The 20275-nt window shown below is 53.8% G+C and overlaps 1 protein-coding gene and 2 long non-coding RNA genes across 3 annotated transcripts in view; all 3 read right to left on the bottom strand.

Moving 5' to 3' along the window:
• Positions 1 to 2746: 2746 nt before the first annotated feature.
• On the bottom strand, positions 2747 to 3627 carry LOC118943824. The gene is made up of 3 exons (XR_005039111.1): positions 3593 to 3627; positions 2858 to 2892; positions 2747 to 2787 (listed from the first exon to the last, which is right to left on the bottom strand). It is a non-coding gene; the product is annotated as an uncharacterized LOC118943824 (long non-coding RNA).
• A 1123-nt stretch (positions 3628 to 4750) lies between these two features.
• On the bottom strand, positions 4751 to 5587 carry LOC118943867. The gene is made up of 3 exons (XR_005039174.1): positions 5550 to 5587; positions 4826 to 4887; positions 4751 to 4771 (listed from the first exon to the last, which is right to left on the bottom strand). It is a non-coding gene; the product is annotated as an uncharacterized LOC118943867 (long non-coding RNA).
• Positions 5588 to 7029: 1442 nt separating this feature from the next.
• Positions 7030 to 20275, bottom strand: part of LOC118943915 (basic salivary proline-rich protein 3-like) — a 63345-nt gene continuing 50099 nt past the window's right edge. Inside the window, exons 2-7 of the mRNA XM_036960834.1 lie at positions 7875 to 7935; positions 7758 to 7828; positions 7603 to 7653; positions 7408 to 7506; positions 7224 to 7316; positions 7030 to 7089 (exon numbers count right to left, since the gene is read on the bottom strand). Of these exons, the coding sequence (XP_036816729.1) occupies positions 7030 to 7089; positions 7224 to 7316; positions 7408 to 7506; positions 7603 to 7653; positions 7758 to 7828; positions 7875 to 7935 (435 nt within the window). The remainder of the gene's footprint in view (positions 7090 to 7223; positions 7317 to 7407; positions 7507 to 7602; positions 7654 to 7757; positions 7829 to 7874; positions 7936 to 20275) is intronic.

Raw genomic sequence — 20275 nt, 5'->3', positions numbered from 1 at the left:
GTAGGGGCTGTTTACATAGGGGCTGTTTACGTAGGGCTGTTTACATAGGGGCTGTTTACATAGGGGCTGTTTACATAGGGCTGTTTACATAGGGCAGTTTACATAGGGCAGTTTACATAGGGCAGTTTACGTAGGGCTGTTTACATAGGGGCTGTTTACATAGGGCAGTTTACATAGGGCTGTTTACATAGGGCAGTTTACGTAGGGCTGTTTACATAGGGCTGTTTACATAGGGCAGTTTACGTAGGGCTGTTTACATAGGGCAGTTTACGTAGGGCTGTTTACATAGGGGCTGTTTACATAGGGCAGTTTACATAGGGCTGTTTACATAGGGCTGTTTACATAGGGGCTGTTTACATAGGGCAGTTTACATAAGGCTGTTTACATAGGGCAGTTTACGTAGGGCTGTTTACATAGGGGCTGTTTACATAGGGCAGTTTACATAGGGCAGTTTACATAGGGCTGTTTACATAGGGCAGTTTACGTAGGGCTGTTTACATAGGGCTGTTGTTTGGTTCCCTTTTTAGAAGGGTATCCTGTAGCAAACTGTCAGAAATCCACTCTATTATACAGCTAGCAGGGCTCATTACCACAGTAAATATGGGTTCTGTATTACTGTACTGAGATTCAAGCTCGCTGAGGTAAAACGCAGACTACCCACTGACGTTCTCACAGTTTAATATTATAACAATAAACAGGATGTCAAGTTTGTAGTTAAATGTGTTTTTCTCGTTCTTTGGGGAAAATAACTCACTGAAGTTAAAAAAATATAGTAGAATTTAATATTTTGGTCTTTGGTTTATTCGTTCTACGTACGTTGATTTAATTGTTACAGCCATAAGGTCTGCTGTGTAGAACGATCTATATCTCTGTGTTAGCCTGGAGTATCTCACCTTATCGACTCCTCCTGTTATAGTCACCATCATGGGTCTATATCTCTGTGTCAGCCTGGAGTATCTCACCTTATCGACTCCTCCTGTTGCAGTCACCATCATGGATCTATATCTCTGTGTCAGCCTGGAGTATCTCACCTTATCAACTCCTGTTATAGTCACCATCATGGATCTATATCTCTGTGTCAGTCTGGAGTATCTCACCTTATCAACTCCTGTTATAGTCACCATCATGGATCTATATCTCTGTGTCAGTCTGGAGTATCTCACCTTATCAACTCCTGTTATAGTCACCATCATGAATCTATATCTCTGTATCATCCTGGAGTATCTCACCTTATCGACTACTCCTGTTATAGTCACCATCATGGATCTATATCTCTGTGTCAGTCTAGAGTTTCTCACCTTATCGACTCCTCCTTTTACAGTCACCATCATGGATCTATATCTCTGTGTTAACCTGGAGTATCTCACTTTATCGACTACTCCTGTTATAGTCACCATCATGGATCTATATCTCTGTGTCAGCCTGGAGTATCTCACCTTATCAACTCCTGTTATAGTCAGCATCATGGATCTATATCTCTGTGTCAGCCTGGAGTATCTCACCTTATCGACTCCTCCTGTTATAGTCACCATCATGGATCTATATCTCTGTGTCAGCCTGGAGTATCTCACCTTATCGACTCCTCCTGTTATAGTCAGCATCATGGATCTATATCTCTGTGTCAGCCTGGAGTATCTCACCTTATCGACTCCTCCTGTTATAGTCACCATCATGGATCTATATCTCTGTATCATCCTGGAGTATCTCACCTTATCGACTACTCCTGTTTAGTCACCATCATGGGTCTATATCTCTGTGTCAGTCTACGTAGGGGCAGTTTACGTAGGGGCTGTTTACGTAGGGGCTGTTGACGTAGGGGCTGTTGACGTAGGGGCTGTTGACGTAGGGGCTGTTGACGTAGGGGCTGTTGACGTAGGGGCTGTTTACGTAGGGGCTGTTTACGTAGGGGCTGTTTACGTAGGGGCAGTTTACGTAGGGGCTGTTGACGTAGGGGCTGTTGACGTTGGGGCTGTTTACGTAGGGGCTGTTTACGTAGGGGCTGTTTACGTAGGGGCTGTTGACGTAGGGGCTGTTGACGTAGGGGCTGTTTACGTAGGGGCTGTTTACATAGGGGCTGTTTACGTAGGGGCCTGCCAAACTTACTGGCTTTTTGTTTGGTTCCTTTTTTGGACGGGGATCCTGTAGCAAACTGTCAGAAATCCACTGTGTTATACAGCTTGCAGGGCTCATTACCACAGTAAATATGGGTTCTTTATTACTGTACTGAGATTCAAGCTCGCTGAGGTAAAATGCAGACTACCCACTGACGTTCTCACAGTTTAATATTATAACAATAAACAGGATGTCAAGTTTGTAGTTAAATGTGTTTTTCTCGTTCTTTGGGGAAAATAACTCACTGAAGTTAAAAAAATATAGTAGAATTTAATATTTTGGTCTTTGGTTTATTCGTTCTACCTACGTTGATTTAATTGTTACAGCCATAAGGTCTGCTGTGTAGAACGATCTATATCTCTGTGTTAGCCTGGAGTATCTCACCTTATCGAATCCTCCTGTTACAGTCACCATCACGTCAGATAATGTGTACCAGGCCAAGTGGGTTTGAAGGAGTTGAGCTGCGTCCCTCCCTTAATAACAGACCTCTCCTACACAGTAATAACACGTGTCATTGATATTATCAGTTGATGACAGGCATCATTGGTGAAGTCCATATCGTCCACATAGAGTCCTAATGATCTGGTTTTAATACCAGGGGACAGATCAACACCTTTATTCCTGTACTACCAGGGGACAGATCAACACCTTTACTACCAGGGGACAGATCAACACCTTTATTCCTGTACTACCAGGGGACAGATCAACACCTTTATTCCTGTACCACCAGGGGACAGATCATCACCTTTATTCCTTTACTACCAGGGGACAGATCAACACCTTTACTACCAGGGGACAGATCAACACCTTTATTCCTGTACTACCAGGGGACAGATCAACACCTTTATTACCAGGGGACAGATCAACACCTTTATTCCTTTACTACCAGGGGACAGATCAACACCTTTACTACCAGGGGACAGATCAACACCTTTACTACCAGGGGACAGATCATCACCTTTATTCCTTTACTACCAGGGGACAGATCAACACCTTTACTACCAGGGGACAGATCAACACCTTTATTCCTGTACTACCAGGGGACAGATCAACACCTTTATTACCAGGGGACAGATCAACACCTTTATTCCTTTACTACCAGGGGACAGATCAACACCTTTATTCCTTTACTACCAGGGGACAGATCAACACCTTTATTCCTGTACTACCAGGGGACAGATCAACACCTTTATTACCAGGGGACAGATCAACACCTTTATTCCTGTACTACCAGGGGACAGATCAACACCTTTATTCCTTTACTACCAGGGGACAGATCAACACCTTTACTACCAGGGGACAGATCAACACCTTTACTACCAGGGGACAGATCAACACCTTTACTACAGGGGACAGATCATCACCTTTACTACCAGGGGACAGATCAACACCTTTATTCCTGTACTACCAGGGGACAGATCAACACCTTTACTACCAGGGGACAGATCATCACCTTTACTACCAGGGGACAGATCAACACCTTTATTCCTTTACTACCAGGGGACAGATCAACACCTTTACTACCAGGGGACAGATCAACACCTTTACTACCAGGGGACAGATCAACACCTTTACTACCAGGGGACAGATCAACACCTTTACTACAGGGGACAGATCATCACCTTTACTACCAGGGGACAGATCAACACCTTTACTACCAGGGGACAGATCAACACCTTTATTCCTGTACCACCAGGGGACAGATCATCACCTTTACTACCAGGGGACAGATCAACACCTTTATTCCTGTACTACCAGGGGACAGATCATCACCTTTATTCCTGTACTACCAGGGGACAGATCATCACCTTTATTCCTGTACTACCAGGGGACAGATCATCACCTTTATTCCTGTACTACCAGGGGACAGATCAACACCTTTATTCCTGTACTACCAGGGGACAGATCATCACCTTTATTCCTTTACTACCAGGGGACAGATCAACACCTTTATTCCTGTACCACCAGGGGACAGATCATCACCTTTATTCCTTTACTACCAGGGGACAGATCAACACCTTTATTCCTGTACTACCAGGGGACAGATCATCACCTTTATTCCTTTACTACCAGGGGACAGATGAACACCTTTATTCCTTTACTACCAGGGGACAGATCAACACCTTTACTACAGGGGACAGATCAACACCTTTACTACCAGGGGACAGATGAACACCTTTATTCCTTTACTACCAGGGGACAGATCAACACCTTTACTACCAGGGGACAGATCATCACCTTTATTCCTTTACTACCAGGGGACAGATCAACACCTTTATTCCTTTACTACCAGGGGACAGATCAACACCTTTATTCCTGTACTACCAGGGGACAGATCAACACCTTTATTCCTCTACTACCAGGGGACAGATCAACACCTTTATTCCTTTACTACCAGGGGACAGATCATCACCTTTACTACCAGGGGACAGATCATCACCTTTATTCCTTTACTACAGGGGACAGATCAACACCTTTACTACCAGGGGACAGATCAACACCTTTATTCCTTTACTACCAGGGGACAGATCATCACCTTTACTACCAGGGGACAGATCATCACCTTTATTCCTTTACTACAGGGGACAGATCAACACCTTTACTACCAGGGGACAGATCAACACCTTTACTACCAGGGGACAGATCAACACCTTTATTCCTTTACTACCAGGGGACAGATCAACACCTTTACTACCAGGGGACAGATCAACACCTTTACTACCAGGGGACAGATCAACACCTTTATTCCTTTACTACCAGGGGAAAGATCATCACCTTTACTACCAGGGGACAGATCATCACCTTTATTCCTTTACTACAGGGGACAGATCAACACCTTTACTACCAGGGGACAGATCAACACCTTTATTCCTTTACTACCAGGGGACAGATCAACACCTTTATTCCTTTACTACCAGGGGACAGATCAACACCTTTATTCCTTTACTACCAGGGGACAGATCAACACCTTTACTACCAGGGGACAGATCAACACCTTTACTACCAGGGGACAGATCAACACCTTTATTCCTTTACTACCAGGGGACAGATCAACACCTTTACTACCAGGGGACAGATCAACACCTTTACTACCAGGGGACAGATCAACACATTTATTCCTTTACTACCAGGGGACAGATCAACACCTTTATTCCTTTATTACCAGGGGACAGATCAACACCTTTATTCCTTTACTACCAGGGGACAGATCAACACCTTTATTCCTGTACTACCAGGGGACAGATCAACACCTTTATTCCTGTACTACCAGGGGACAGATCAACACCTTTACTACCAGGGGACAGATCAACACCTTTATTCCTTTACTACCAGGGGACAGATCAACACCTTTACTACCAGGGGACAGATCAACACCTTTATTCCTTTACTACCAGGGGACAGATCATCACCTTTACTACCAGGGGACAGATCAACACCTTTATTCCTTTACTACCAGGGGACAGATCAACACCTTTACTACCAGGGGACAGATCAACACCTTTACTACCAGGGGACAGATCAACACCTTTTACTACCAGGGGACAGATCAACACCTTTATTCCTGTACCACCAGGGGACAGATCATCACCTTTACTACCAGGGGACAGATCAACACCTTTACTACCAGGGGACAGATCAACACCTTTATTCCTTTACTACCAGGGGACAGATCAACACCTTTATTCCTTTACTACCAGGGGACAGATCAACACCTTTATTCCTTTACTACCTGGGGACAGATCAACACCTTTATTCCTTTATTACCAGGGGACAGATCAACACCTTTATTCCTTTACTACCAGGGGACAGATCAACACCTTTATTCCTGTACTACCAGGGGACAGATCAACACCTTTACTACCAGGGGACAGATCAACACCTTTATTCCTTTACTACCAGGGGACAGATCAACACCTTTACTACCAGGGGACAGATCATCACCTTTATTCCTGTACTACCAGGGGACAGATCAACACCTTTACTACCAGGGGACAGATCAACACCTTTATTCCTTTACTACCAGGGGACAGATCAACACCTTTACTACCAGGGGACAGATCATCACCTTTATTCCTTTACTACCAGGGAACAGATCAACACCTTTACTACCAGGGGACAGATCAACACCTTTATTCCTTTACTACCAGGGGACAGATCAACACCTTTACTACCAGGGGACAGATCAACACCTTTACTACCAGGGGACAGATCAACACCTTTATTCCTGTACTACCAGGGGACAGATCATCACCTTTATTCCTTTACTACTCTCTGTCTCTCTCTCTCTCTCTCTCTCTCTCTCTCTCTCTCTCTCTCTCTCTCTCTCTCTCTCTCTCTCTCTCTCTCTCTCTCTCTCTCTCTCTTTCTCTCTCTCCGTCTTCATCTGTCACACCTTGCAGACATTATTCACTACATAAGCAGGAAATAAAATGAAATTGATTAGGTCACTTTTTAACACCCAGAGGTCAAATAACGTTTCTTGCTCCTTTTCACAGCGATCTGTATTTTGCTGTTTCAGTAATATAAACAAACATTTGTTAATTGAAAACATCTATGTTGTTTTCCCGTGTAGTGGATGTGTGTAAACATCATTAGCTTCCTGAACTTGTTCAGTGAAGTAAAACTCCAACCCTAATTAAAAAGCGTTTCAGTTTTAACCCTGTGTGGTCTGATAACAGAGTTAGAGGAGGGTGGGGATAGTGGGTTAGTTCTGGGGGGCAGTAACATATCATGGCTTGTCAGGGCGGGGCACTGAGAGGTCAACCGACTCTGGTGGGGCACTGAGAGGTCAACAGACTCTGATGGGGCACTGAGAGGTCAACAGACTCTGGTGGGGCACTGAGAGGTCAACAGACTCTGGGGGGGGGGGGGGGGGGGCACTGAGAGGTCAACAGACTCTGGTGGGAAACTGAGAGGTCAACAGACTCTGGTGGGAGGGGGCACTGAGAGGTCAACAGACTCTGGTGGGAGGGGGCACTGAGAGGTCAACAGACTGTGGTGGGGCACTGAGAGGTCAACAGACTCTGGGGGGGCACTGAGAGGTCAACAGACTCTGGGGGGGGCACTGAGAGGTCAACAGACTCTGGGGAGGCACTGAGAGGTCAACAGACTCTGGTGGGGCACTGAGAGGTCAACAGACTCTGGTGGGAAACTGAGAGGTAAACAGACTCTGGTGGGAGGGGGCACTGAGAGGTCAACAGACTCTGGTGGGAGGGGGCACTGAGAGGTCAACAGACTCTGGTGGGGCACTGAGAGGTCAACAGACTCTGGTGGGAAACTGAGAGGTCAACAGACTCTGGTGGGAGGGGGCACTGAGAGGTCAACAGACTCTGGGGGGGGCACTGAGAGGTCAACAGACTCTGGTGGGGGGGGGCACTGAGAGGTCAACAGACTCTGGTGGGAGGGGGCACTGAGAGGTCAACAGACTCTGGTGGGAGGGGGCACTGAGAGGTCAACAGACTCTGGTGGGAAACTGAGAGGTCAACAGACTCTGGTGGGAGGGGGCACTGAGAGGTCAACAGACTCTGGTGGGAGGGGGCACTGAGAGGTCAACAGACTGTGGTGGGGAACTGAGAGGTCAACAGACTCTGGTGGGGAACTGAGAGGTCAACAGACTCTGGGGAGGCACTGAGAGGTCAACAGACTCTGGTGGGGAACTGAGAGGTCAACAGACTCTGGGGGGGCACTGAGAGGTCAACAGACTCTGGCGGGGGAACTGAGAGGTCAACAGACTCTGGGGAGGCACTGAGAGGTCAACAGACTCTGGTGGGGCACTGAGAGGTCAACAGACTCTGAGAGGTCAACAGACTCTGGAGGGGGGCACTGAGAGGGAAGGGGGAGAGAGGGAAGGGGGGGAGAGGGAAGGGGGAGAAAGGGAAAGGGAGAGGGAAGGGGAGAGAGAAGGGGGGAGAGGGAAGGGTAGAGGGAAGGGGGAGAGATGGAAGGGGGAGAAAGGGAAGGGGAGAGGGAAGGGGGAGAGATGGATGGGGGAGGGAACGGGAGAGGAGAGGGAAGGGGAGAGGGAATGGTGAGAGATAAGGGGACAGAGGGAAGGGGGAGAGAGGGAAGGGAGAGAGGGAAGGGGAGAGAGGGAAGGGGGAGAGTGGGAAGGGGGAGGGAAGGGGAGAGAGGGAAGGGGGAGGGAAGGGGAGAGAGGGAAGGGGGAGAGGGAAGGGAGAGAGGGAAGGGGGGGAAGGAAGGGGAGAGATGGAAGGGGAGAGGAGAGGAGAGGGAAGGGGAGAGAGGGAAGGGGAGAGAGGGAAGGGGGAGAGCGGGAATTGGGGAGAGGGAATGGGGAGAGAGGGAAGGGGGAGAGAGGGAAGGGGTTGAGAGTGAAGGGGGTGAGAGGGAATGGGGTGAGAGGGAAGGGGGTGAGAGGGAAGGGTGAGAGGGAAGGGTGAGAGAGGGAAGGGGGTGAGATGGAAGGGGGAGAAAGGGAAGGGGGTGAGATGGAAGGGGGAGAAAGGGAAGGGGGAGAGAGGGAAAGGGGAGAGAGGGAAGGGGGAGAGAGAAGGGGAGAGATGGAAGGGGGGGAGGGAAGGTGGGGAAAGGGAAGGGGGAGAGAGGGGAGGAGGGTGGATGTCAATCAAGCAGTGTGTCTAGCATCATTACAGGTTTCCAGTGAAGCAGAAAAACAGCGTGATAAACAGGTCCCTCCACCTCCATCAGGCCATTCATCCTCACACACACACACACACACACACACCGCGGCATGGTGCGCGGGGTAGTGAAGGAGCCTGCTCCTTCTGGCCTGGCTGTGCATCAAATCCCCCATCCAGCTGGCTGACCCTATTACTGCAACATGATGGGCTCTCCTGTCACTCTGGACCGCCGGCCGCAACAGTCGGCCGCGCCCAATCACTCTTCCCGACAGGTAAGCCCCGAGATCATTTATTTTTGTATCTGGCCACGGTCTGCTGGCAGTCAAGGGCCGTCTTTTAGCACGGCCGCCGGTCAGTCGCCACGGAGAAGGGCAGCAGCAGGGATCCGGCAGGGTGCTTCACGTGTCTTCAGATCAACTCAGATATGTGACAGCTCAAAAAACAAGAGAGTGGAAACCTTATGTTGCAATACTTCCTTGATCTCCCTCTATATTCTCCACATGCTCCCTCTATATTCTCCACAGCTCCCTCTATAATCTCCACATGCTCTCTCTATATTCTCCACAGCTACCTCTGTATTCTCCACATGCTCCCTCTATATTCTCCACAGCTCCCTCTATATTCTCCACATGCTCCCTCTATATTCTCCACAGCTACCTCTATATTCTCCACAGCTCTCTCTATATTCTCCACATGCTCTCTCTATATTCTCCACATGCTCCCTCTATATTCTCCACAGCTCCCTCTATATTCTCCACAGCTCCCTCTATAGTCTCCACATGCTCCCTCTATATTCTCCACAGCTCCCTCTATAGTCTCCACAGCTCCCTCTATATTCTCCACAGCTACCTCTATATTCTCCACAGCTCCCTCTATAGTCTCCACATGCTCCCTCTATATTCTCCACAGCTCCCTCTATATTCTCCACAGCTCCCTCTATATTCTCCACAGCTCCCTCTATATTCTCCACAGCTCTCTCTATATTCTCCACAACTCCCTCTATATTCTCCACAGCTCCCTCTATATTCTCCACAGCTCTCTCTGTATTCTCCACATATTCCCTCTATATTCTCCACAGCTCTCTCTATATTCTCCACAGCTCCCACTATATTCTCCACAGCTCCCTCTATATTCTCCACAGCTCTCTCTGTATTCTCCACATATTCCCTCTATATTCTCCACAGCTCTCTCTATATTCTCCACAGCTCCCTCTATATTCTCCACAGCTCTCTCTATATTCTCCACAGCTCTCTCTATATTCTCCACAGCTCCCTCTATATTCTCCACAGCTCCCTCTATATTATCCACAGCTCCCTCTATATTCTCCACAGCTCTCTCTATATTCTCCACAGCTCTCTCTATATTATCCACAGCTCTCTCTATATTCTCCACAGCTCCCTCTATATTCTCCACAGCTCTCTCTATAGTCTCCACAGCTCCCTCTATATTCTCCACAGCTTCCTCTATATTCTCCACAGCTCCCTCTATATTCTCCACAGCTCTCTCTATATTCTCCACAGCTCTCTCTATATTCTCCACAGCTCCCTCTATATTCTCCACAGCTCTCTCTATATTCTCCACAGCTCTCTCTATATTCTCCACAGCTCCCTCTATATTCTCCACAGCTCCCTCTATATTCTCCACAGCTCCCTCTATATTCTCCACAGCTCTCTCTATATTCTCCACAGCTCTCTCTATATTCTCCACAGCTCTCTCTATATTCTCCACAGCTCTCTCTATAGTCTCCACAGCTCCCTCTATATTCTCCACAGCTCCCTCTATATTCTCCACAGCTCCCTCTATATTCTCCACAGCTCCCTCTATATTCTCCACAGCTCTCTCTATATTCTCCACAGCTCCCTCTATATTCTCCACAGCTCCCTCTATATTCTCCACAGCTCCCTCTATATTCTCCACAGCTCCCTCAATATTCTCCACAGCTCCCTCTATATTCTCCACAGCTCCCTCTATATTCTCCACAGCTCCCTCTATATTCTCCACAGCTCCCTCTATATTCTCCACAGCTCTCTCTATAGTCTCCACAGCTCCCACCTTTATATTCTCCACATATCTATCTTTTTGTTCAGTATAAAATAATCTATGATCTAACCCTACTATATCTATAAACATCTACCCACTATCCTCTTCCCCTGGTCAGGTCCCTCCCCCTATCCTCTACACCTGGGCAGGTCCCTCCCCCTATCCTCTTCCCATGGTTAGGTCCCTCCCCCTATCCTTTTCCCCTGGTCAGGTCCCTCCCCCTATCCTCTTCCCCTGGTCAGGTCCCTCCCCTTATCCACTTCCCCTGGTTAGGTCCCTCTCCCTATCCTCTTCCCCTGGTCAGGTCCCTCCCCCTATCCTCTTCCCCTGGTCAGGTCCCTCCCCCTATCCTCTTCCCCTGGTTAGGTCCCTCCCCCTATCCTCTTCCCCTGGTCAGGTCCCTCCCCCTATCCTCTTCCCCTGGTCAGGTCCCTCCCCTTATCCTCTTCCCCTGGTTAGTTCCCTCTCCCTATCCTTGTTTTTACGGCCTAATACAATTTTGAGGGTTTGGATAGTGTTGGATATTGACCCTGGTCAGGTCCCTCCCCCTACCCTCTTCCCGTGGTCAGGTCCCTCCCCCTATCCTCTTCCCCTGGGCAGGTCCCTCCCCTTATCCTTGGATAGTGTTGGATATTGACCCTGGTCAGGTCCCTCCCCCTATCCTCTACACCTGGGCAGGTCCCTCCTCCTGTCCTCTTCCCCTGGTCAGGTTCCTCCCCCTATCCTCTTCCCCTGGGCAGGTCACTCCCCCTATCCTCTTCCCTTGGTCAGGTCCCTCCCCCTTTCCTTTGATAGTGTTGGATATTGACCCTAGTCAAGTCCCTCCCCCTATCCTCTTCCCCTGGGCAGGTCACTCCCCCTATCCTCTTCCCCTGGGCAGGTCCTTCCCCCTATCCTCTTCCCCTGGTCAGGTTCCTCCCCCTATCCTCTTCCCCTCGGCAGGTCCCTCCCCCTATCCTCTTCCCTTGGGCAGGTCGCTCCCCCTATCCTCTTCCCCTGGTCAGGTCCTTCCCCCTATCCTCTTCCCCTGGTCAGGTTCCTCCCCCTATCCTCTTCCCCTGGGCAGGTCACTCCCCCTATCCTCTTCCCCTGGGCAGGTCCCTCCCCCTATCCTCTTCCCTTGGTCAGGTCCCTCCCCCTTTCCTTTGATAGTGTTGGATATTGACCCTAGTCAAGTCCCTCCCCCTATCCTCTTCCCCTGGGCAGGTCACTCCCCCTATCCTCTTCCCCTGGGCAGGTCCCTCCCCCTATCCTCTTCCCCTGGGCAGGTACCTCCCCCTATCCTCTTCCCTTGGGCTGCTCCCTCCCCTTATCCTCTTCCCCTGGGCAGGTCCCTCCCCCTATCCTTGAAAAGTGTTGGATATTGACCCTGGGCAGGTCCCTCCCCCTATCCTCTTCCCCTGGTCAGGTCCTTCCCCCTATCCTCTTCCCCTGGTCAGGTTCCTCCCCCTATCCTCTTCCCCTCGGCAGGTCCCTCCCCCTATCCTCTTCCCTTGGGCAGGTCGCTCCGCCTATCCTCTTCCCCTGGTCAGGTCCTTCCCCCTATCCTCTTCCCCTGGTCAGGTTCCTCCCCCTATCCTCTTCCCCTGGGCAGGTCACTCCCCCTATCCTCTTCCCCTGGGCAGGTCCCTCCCCCTATCCTCTTCCCTTGGTCAGGTCCCTCCCCCTTTCCTTTGATAGTGTTGGATATTGACCCTAGTCAAGTCCCTCCCCCTATCCTCTTCCCCTGGGCAGGTCACTCCCCCTATCCTCTTCCCCTGGGCAGGTCCCTCCCCCTATCCTCTTCCCCTGGGCAGGTCCCTCCCCCTATCCTCTTCCCTTGGGCTGCTCCCTCCCCTTATCCTCTTCCCTTGGTCAGGTCCCTCCCCCTATCCTCTTCCCTTGGTCAGGTCCTTCCCCCTATCCTCTTCCCCTGGGCAGGTTCGTCCCCCTATCCTCTTCCCCTGGTTAGGTCCCTCCCTCTATCCTCTTCCCCTGTTCAGGTCCCTCCCCCTATCCTCTTCCCCTGGTCAGGTCCCTCCCTCTATCCTCTTCCCCTGGTCAGGTCCCTCCCCCTATCCTCTTCCCCTGGTCAGGTCCCTCCCCCTATCCTCTTCCCCTGGTTAGGTCCCTCCCTCTATCCTTTTCCTCTGGTCAGGTCCCTACCTCTATCCTCTTCCCCTGGTCAGGTCCCTCCCCCTATCCTCTTCCCCTGGTCAGGTCCCTCCCCCTATCATCGTCCCCTGGTCAGGTCCCTCCCCCTATCCTCTTCCCCTGGTTAGGTCCCTCCCCGTATCCTCTTCCCCTGGTCAGGTCCCTCCCCCTATCCTCTTCCCCTGGTCAGGTCCCTCCCCCTATCCTCTTCCCCTGGGCAGGTCCCTCCCCCTATCCTCTTCCCTTGGGCTGCTCCCTCCCCTTATCCTCTTCCCTTGGTCAGGTCCCTCCCCCTATCCTCTTCCCTTGGGCTGGTCCCTCCCCCTATCCTTTTCCCCTAGGGCAGGTCCCTCCCCCTATCCTTGGATAGTGTTGGATATTGACCCTGGGCAGGTCCCTCCCCCTATCCTCTTCCCCTGGTCAGGTCCCTCCCAATATCCTCTTCACGTGGTCAGGTTCGTCCCCCTATCCTCTTCCCCTGGTTAGGTCCCTCCCTCTATCCTCTTCCCCTGTTCAGGTCCCTCCCCCTATCCTCTTCCCCTGGTCAGGTCCCTCCCTCTATCCTCTTCCCCTGGTCAGGTCCCTCCCCCTATCCTTTTCCACCTAGGGCAGGTCCCTCCCCCTATCCTTGGATAGTGTTGGATATTGACCCTGGGCAGGTCCCTCCCCCTATCCTCTTCCCTTGGTCAGGTCCCTCCTAATATCCTCTTCACGTGGTCAGGTCCGTCCCCCTATCCTCTTCCCCTGGTTAGGTCCCTCCCTCTATCCTCTTCCCCTGTTCAGGTCCCTCCCCCTATCCTCTTCCCCTGGTCAGGTCCCTCCCTCTATCCTCTTCCCCTGGTCAGGTCCCTCCCCCTATCCTCTTCCCCTGGTCAGGTCCCTCCCCCTATCCTCTTCCCCTGGTCAGGTCCCTCCCCCTATCCTCTTCCCCTGGTTAGGTCCCTCCCTCTATCCTTTTCCTCTGGTCAGGTCCCTACCTCTATCCTCTTCCCCTGGTCAGGTCCCTCCCCCTATCCTCTTCCCCTGGTCAGGTCCCTCCCCCTATCATCGTCCCCTGGTCAGGTCCCTCCCCCTATCCTCTTCCCCTGGTTAGGTCCCTCCCCGTATCCTCTTCCCCTGGTCAGGTCCCTCCCCCTATCCTCTTCCCCTGGTCAGGTCCCTCCCCCTATCCTCTTCCCCTGGGCAGGTCCCTCCCCCTATCCTCTTCCACGGGGCAGGTCACTCACCCTATCCTCTTCCCCTGTGCAGGTCCCTCCCCCTATCCTCTTCCCCTGGACAGGTCCCTCCCACTATCCTCTTCCCCTTGGCAGGTCCCTCCCCCTATCATCTTCCCCTGGGCAGGTCCCTCCCCCTATCCTCTTCCCTTGGTCAGGTCCCTCCCCCTATCCTCTTTCCCTGGTCAGGTCCCTCCCAATATCTTCTTCACGTGGTCAGGTCCGTCCCCCTATCCTCTTCCCCTTGGCAGGTCCCTCCCCTTATCCTCTTCCCCTGGGCAGGTCCCTCCCCTTATCCTCTTCCCCTGGGCAGGTCCCTCCCCCTATCCTCTTCCCGAAGGCAGGTCCCTCCCCCTATCCTCTTCCCCTGTGCAGGTCCCTCCCCCTATCCTCTTCCCCTGGTCAGGTCCCTCCCCCTATCCTCTTCCCCTGGTCAGGTCCCTCCCCCTATCCTCTTCCCCTGGTCAGGTCCCTCCCCCTATCATCGTCCCCTGGTCAGGTCCCTCCCCCTATCCTCTTCCCCTGGTCAGGTCCCTCCCCGTATCCTCTTCCCCTGGTCAGGTCCCTCCCCCTATCCTCTTCCCCTGGTCAGGTCCCTCCCACTATCCTCTTCCACTGGGCAGGTCACTCCCCCTATCCTCTTCCCCTGTGCAGGTCCCTCCCCCTATCCTCTTCCCCTGGACAGGTCCCTCCCACTATCCTCTTCCCCTTGGCAGGTCCCTCCCCCTATCCTCTTCCCGAAGGCAGGTCCCTCCCCCTATCCTCTTCCCCTGGGCAGGTCCCTCCCCCTATCCTCTTCCCCTGGGCAGGTCCCTCCCCTATTCCTCTTTCCCTGGGCAGGTCCCTCCCCCTATCCTCTTCCCCTGGGCAGGTCCCTCCCCCTATCCTCTTCCCCTGGGCAGGTCCCTCCCCCTATCCTCTTCCCCTGGGCAGGTCTCTCCCCCTATCCTCTTCCCCTGGGCAGGTCCCTCCCCCTATCCTCTTCCCTTGGTCAGGTCCCTCCCCCTATCCTTTGATAGTGTTGGATATTGACCCTGGGCAGGTCCCTCCCCCTATCCTCTTCCCCTGTGCAGGTCCCTCCCCCTATCCTCTTCCCCTGGTCAGGTCCCTCCCCCTATCCTCTTCCCCTGGTCAGGTCCCTCCCCCTATCATCGTCCCCTGGTCAGGTCCCTCCCCCTATCCTCTTCCCCTGGTCAGGTCCCTCCCCGCATCCTCTTCCCCTGGTCAGGTCCCTCCCCCTATCCTCTTCCCTTGGTCAGGTCCCTCCCACTATCCTCTTCCACTGGGCAGGTCACTCCCCCTATCCTCTTCCCCTGTGCAGGTCCCTCCCCCTATCCTCTTCCCCTGGACAGGTCCCTCCCACTATCCTCTTCCCCTTGGCAGGTCCCTCCCCCTATCCTCTTCCCCTGGTCAGGTTCCCTCCCACTATCATCTCCCCCTGGGCAGGTCCCTCCCCCTATCCTCTTCCCTTGGTCAGGTCCCTCCCCCTATCCTCTTCCCCTGGTCAGGTCCCTCCCAATATCTTCTTCACGTGGTCAGGTCCGTCCCCCTATCCTCTTCCCCTGGGCAGGTCCCTCCCCTTATCCTCTTCCCCTGGGCAGGTCCCTCCCCCTATCCTCTTCCCCTGGGCAGGTTCCTCCCCCTATCCTCTTCCCGAAGGCAGGTCCCTCCCCCTATCCTCTTCCCCTGGGCAGGTCCCTCCCCCTATCCTCTTCCCCTGGGCAGGTCCCTCCCCTATTCCTCTTTCCCTGGGCAGGTCCCTCCCCCTATCCTCTTCCCCTGGGCAGGTCCCTCCCCCTATCCTCTTCCCCTGGGCAGGTCCCTCCCCCTATCCTCTTCCCCTGGGCAGGTCCCTCCCCCTATCCTCTTCCCCTGGGCAGGTCTCTCCCCCTATCCTCTTCCCCTGGGCAGGTCCCTCCCCCTATCCTCTTCCCTTGGTCAGGTCCCTCCCCCTATCCTTTGACAGTGTTGGATATTGACCCTGGGCAGGTCCCTCTCCCTATCCTCTTCCCCTGGGCAGGTCCCTCCCCTTATCCTCTTCCCCTGGGCAGGTCCCTCCCCCTATCCTCTTCCCCTGGGCAGGTCCCTCCCCCTATCCTCTTCCCCTGGGCATGTCCCTCCCCCTATCCTTTGATAGTGTTGGATATTGACCCTGGGCAGGTCCCTCCCCCTATCCTCTTCCCCTGGGCAGGTCCCTCCCCCTATCCTCTTCCCCTGGGCAGGTCCCTCCCCCTATCCTCTTCCCCTGGGCAGGTCCCTCCCCCTATCCTCTTCCCCTGGGCAGGTCCCTCCCCCTATCCTCTTCCCCTGGGCAGGTCTCTCCCCCTATCCTCTTCCCCTGGGAAGGTCCCTCCCCCTATCCTCTTCCCTTGGTCAGGTCCCTCCCCCTATCCTTTGATAGTGTTGGATATTGACCCTGGGCAGGTCCCTCTCCCTATCCTCTTCCCCTGGGCAGGTCCCTCCCCTTATCCTCTTCCCCTGGGCAGGTCCCTCCCCCTATCCTCTTCCCCTGGGCAGGTCCCTCCCCCTATCCTCTTCCCCTGGGCATGTCCCTCCCCCTATTTTTTTTTATTTTACCTTTATTTAACCAGGCAAGTCAGTTAAGAACAAATTCTTATTTTCAATGACGGCCTGGGAACAGTGGGTTAACTGCCTGTTCAGGGGCAGAACGACAGATTTGTACCTTGTCAGCTCGGGGGTTTGAACTCGCAACCTTCCGGTTACTAGTCCAACGCTCTAACCACTAGGCTACCCTGTCGCCCCTATCCTTTGATAGTGTTGGATATTGACCCTGGGCAGGTCCCTCCCCCTATCCTCTTCCCCTGGGCAGGTCCCTCCCCCTATCCTCTTCCCCTGGGCAGGTCCCTCCCCCTATCCTCTTCCCATGGGCAGGTCCCTCCCCCTATCCTCTTCCCCTGGGCAGGTCCATCCCCATATCCTCTTCCCCTGGGCAGGTCCCTCCCCCTATCCTTGGATAGTGTTGGATATTGACCCTGGGCAGGTTCCTCCCCCTATCCTCTTCCCCTGGGCAGTTCCCTCCCCCTATCCTCTTCCCTTGGGCAGGTCCCTCCCCCTATCCTCTTCCCCTGGACAGGTCCCTCCCCCTATCCTTGGATAGTGTTGGATATTGACCCTGGGCAGGTCCCTCCCCCTATCCTCTTCCCCTGGGCAGGTCCCTCCCCCTATCCTCTTCCCCTGGGCAGGTCCCTCCCCCTATCCTCTTCCCCTGGGCAGGTCCCTCCCCCTATCCTCTTCCCCTGGGCAGGTCCATCCCCATATCCTCTTCCCCTGGGCAGGTCCCTCCCCCTATCCTTGGATAGTGTTGGATATTGACCCTGGGCAGGTCCCTCCCCCTATCCTCTTCCCCTGGGCAGGTCCCTCCCCCTATCCTCTTCCCTTGGGCAGGTCCCTCCCCCTATCCTCTTCCCCTGGACAGGTCCCTCCCCCTATCCTTGGATAGTGTTGGATATTGACCCTGGGCAGGTCCCTCCCCCTATCCTCTTCCCCTGGGCAGGTCCTTCCCCCTATCCTCTTCCCCTGGGCATGTCCCTCCCCCTATCCTTGGATAGTGTTGGATATTGACCCTGGGCAGGTCCCTCCCCCTATCCTCTTCCCCTGGGCAGGTCCCTCCCCCTATCCTCTTCCCTTGGGCAGGTCCCTCCCCCTATCCTCTTCCCCTGGACAGGTCCCTCCCCCTATCCTAGGATAGTGTTGGATATTGACCCTGGGCAGGTCCCTCCCCCCTTCCTCTTCCCCTGGGCAGGTCCCTTCCCCTATCCTCTTCCCCTGGGCAGGTCCCTCCCCCTGTCCTCTTCCCTTGGGCAGGTCCCTCCCCCTATACTTGGATAGTTTTGAATATTGACCCTGGGCAGGTCCCTCCCCCTATCATCTTCCCCTGGTCAGGTCCCTCCCCCTATCATCTTCCCCTGGTCATGTCCCTCCCCCTATCCTCTTCCCCTGGGCAGGTCCCTCCCCCTATCCTTGGATAGTGTTGGATATTGACCCTGGGCAGGTCCCTCCCCCCTTCCTCTTCCCCTGGGCAGGTCCCTTCCCCTATCCTCTTCCCCTGGGCAGGTCCCTCCCCCTGTCCTCTTCCCTTGGGCAGGTCCCTCCCCCTATCCTCTTCCCCTGGTCAGGTCCCTCCCCCTATACTTGGATAGTGTTGGATATTGACCCTGGGCAGGTCCCTCCCCCTATCATCTTCCCCTGGTCAGGTCCCTCCCCCTATCATCTTCCCCTGGTCATGTCCCTCCCCCTATCCTCTTCCCCTGGGCAGGTCCCTCCCCCTATCCTTGGATAGTGTTGGATATTGACCCTGGGCAGGTCCCTCCCCCTATCCTCTTCCCTTTGGCAGGTCCCTCCCCCTACCCTCTTCCCCTGGGCAGGTCCCTCCCGCTATCCTCTTCCCCTGGGCAGGTCCCTCCCCCTATCCTCTTCCCCTGGGCATGTCCCTCCCCCTATCCTTTGATAGTGTTGGATATTGACCCTGGGCAGGTCCCTCCCCCTATCCTCTTCCCCTGGTCAGGTCCCTCCCCCTATCCTCTTCCCCTGGGCAGGTCCCTCCCCTTATCCTCTTCCCCTGGACAGGTCCCTCCCCCTATCCTTGGAAAGTGTTGGATATTGAACCTGGGCAGGTCCCTCCCCCTATCCTCTTCCCCTGGGCAGTTCCCTTCCCCTATCCTCTTCCCCTGGGCAGGTCCCTCCCCCTGTCCTCTTCCCTTGGGCGTTTCCCTCCCCCTATCCTCTTCCCCTGGTCAGGTCCCTCCCCCTATCCTTTGATAGTGTTGGATATTGACCCTGGGCAGGTCCCTCCCCCTATCCTCTTCCCCTGGGCAGGTCCCTCCCTCTATCCTCTTCCCCTGGACAGGTCCCTCCCCCTATCCTCTTCCCCTGGGCAGGTCCCTCCCCCTATCATCTTCCCCTGGTCAGGTCCCTCCCCCTATCATCTTCCCCTGTTCAGGTCCCTCCCCCTATCCTCTTCCCTTGGGCAGGTCCCTCCCCCTATCCTCTTCCCCTGGACAGGTCCCTCCCCCTATCCTTGGATAGTGTTGGATATTGACCCTGGGCAGGTCCCTCCCCCTATCCTCTTCCCCTGGGCAGGTCCCGCCCCCTATCCTCTTCCCCTGGGCAGGTCCTTCCCCCTATCCTCTTCCCCTGGGCATGTCCCTCCCCCTGTCCTTGGATAGTGTTGGATATTGACCCTGGGCTGGTCCCTCCCCCTATCATCTTCCCCTGGGCAGGTCCCTCCCCCTATCCTCTTCCCCTGGCAGGTCCCTCCCCCTATCCTCTTCCCCTGGTCAGGTCGCTCCCCCTATCCTCTTCCCCTGGTCAGGTCCCTCCCCCTATCCTTGGATAGTGTTGGATATTGACCCTGGGCAGGTCCCTCCCCCTATCATCTTCCCCTGGTCAGGTCCCTCCCCCTATCCTCTTCCCCTGGGCAGGTCCCTCCCCCTATCCTCTTCCCCTGGGCAGGTCCCTCCCCCTATCATCTTCCCCTGGTCAGGTCCCTCCCCCTATCCTCTTCCCCTGCTCAGGTCCCTCCCCCTATCCTTGGATAGTGTTGGATATTGACCCTGGGCAGGTCCCTCCCCCTATCCTCTTCCCCTGGGCAGGTCCCTCCCCCTATCCTCTTCCCCTGGGCAGGTCCCTCCCCCTATCCTCTTCCCCTGGGCATGTCCCTCCCCCTATCCTTGGAGAGTGTTGGATATTGACCCTGGTCAGGTCCCTCCCCCTATCCTCTTCCCCTGGTCAGGTCCCTCCCCCTATCCTCTCCCCCTGGGCAGGTACCTCCCCCTATCCTCTCCCCCTGGGCAGGTCCCTCCCCCTATCCTCTTCCCCTGGGCTGGTCCCTCCCCCTATCCTTGGATAGTGTTGGATATTCACCCTGGTCAAGTGCAGCAGTGTAAACCAGGTGTGAATACAACAGCTGTATCCCAAAGAACAACCTTTTCACTATGTAAATCCCGATAGGCCGTAGTCAAATGTAGTGCACTACGTTGGGGATATGGTGCTATTTTACACTCGCTCAGCACCTCCGCTAGCTGCACTGTGCGATGTGGTGTAAATCAACCTAATTGTAGTGCTGTGTCCATCCATTACAATTTTAGTGAATAAATCATCTGATTTCAATAGCTGAATAATGTATAGATTGGTTGAATTAATTAGAAGGAAAGC

The sequence above is a fragment of the Oncorhynchus mykiss genome, chromosome 23 (assembly GCF_013265735.2).
Source record: "Oncorhynchus mykiss isolate Arlee chromosome 23, USDA_OmykA_1.1, whole genome shotgun sequence".
In the NCBI taxonomy this organism is placed as follows: domain Eukaryota; kingdom Metazoa; phylum Chordata; class Actinopteri; order Salmoniformes; family Salmonidae; genus Oncorhynchus; species Oncorhynchus mykiss.
The sequence above is the reverse complement of the archived record's forward strand: the minus strand, read 5'-3'. Positions and strand labels throughout refer to the sequence as shown.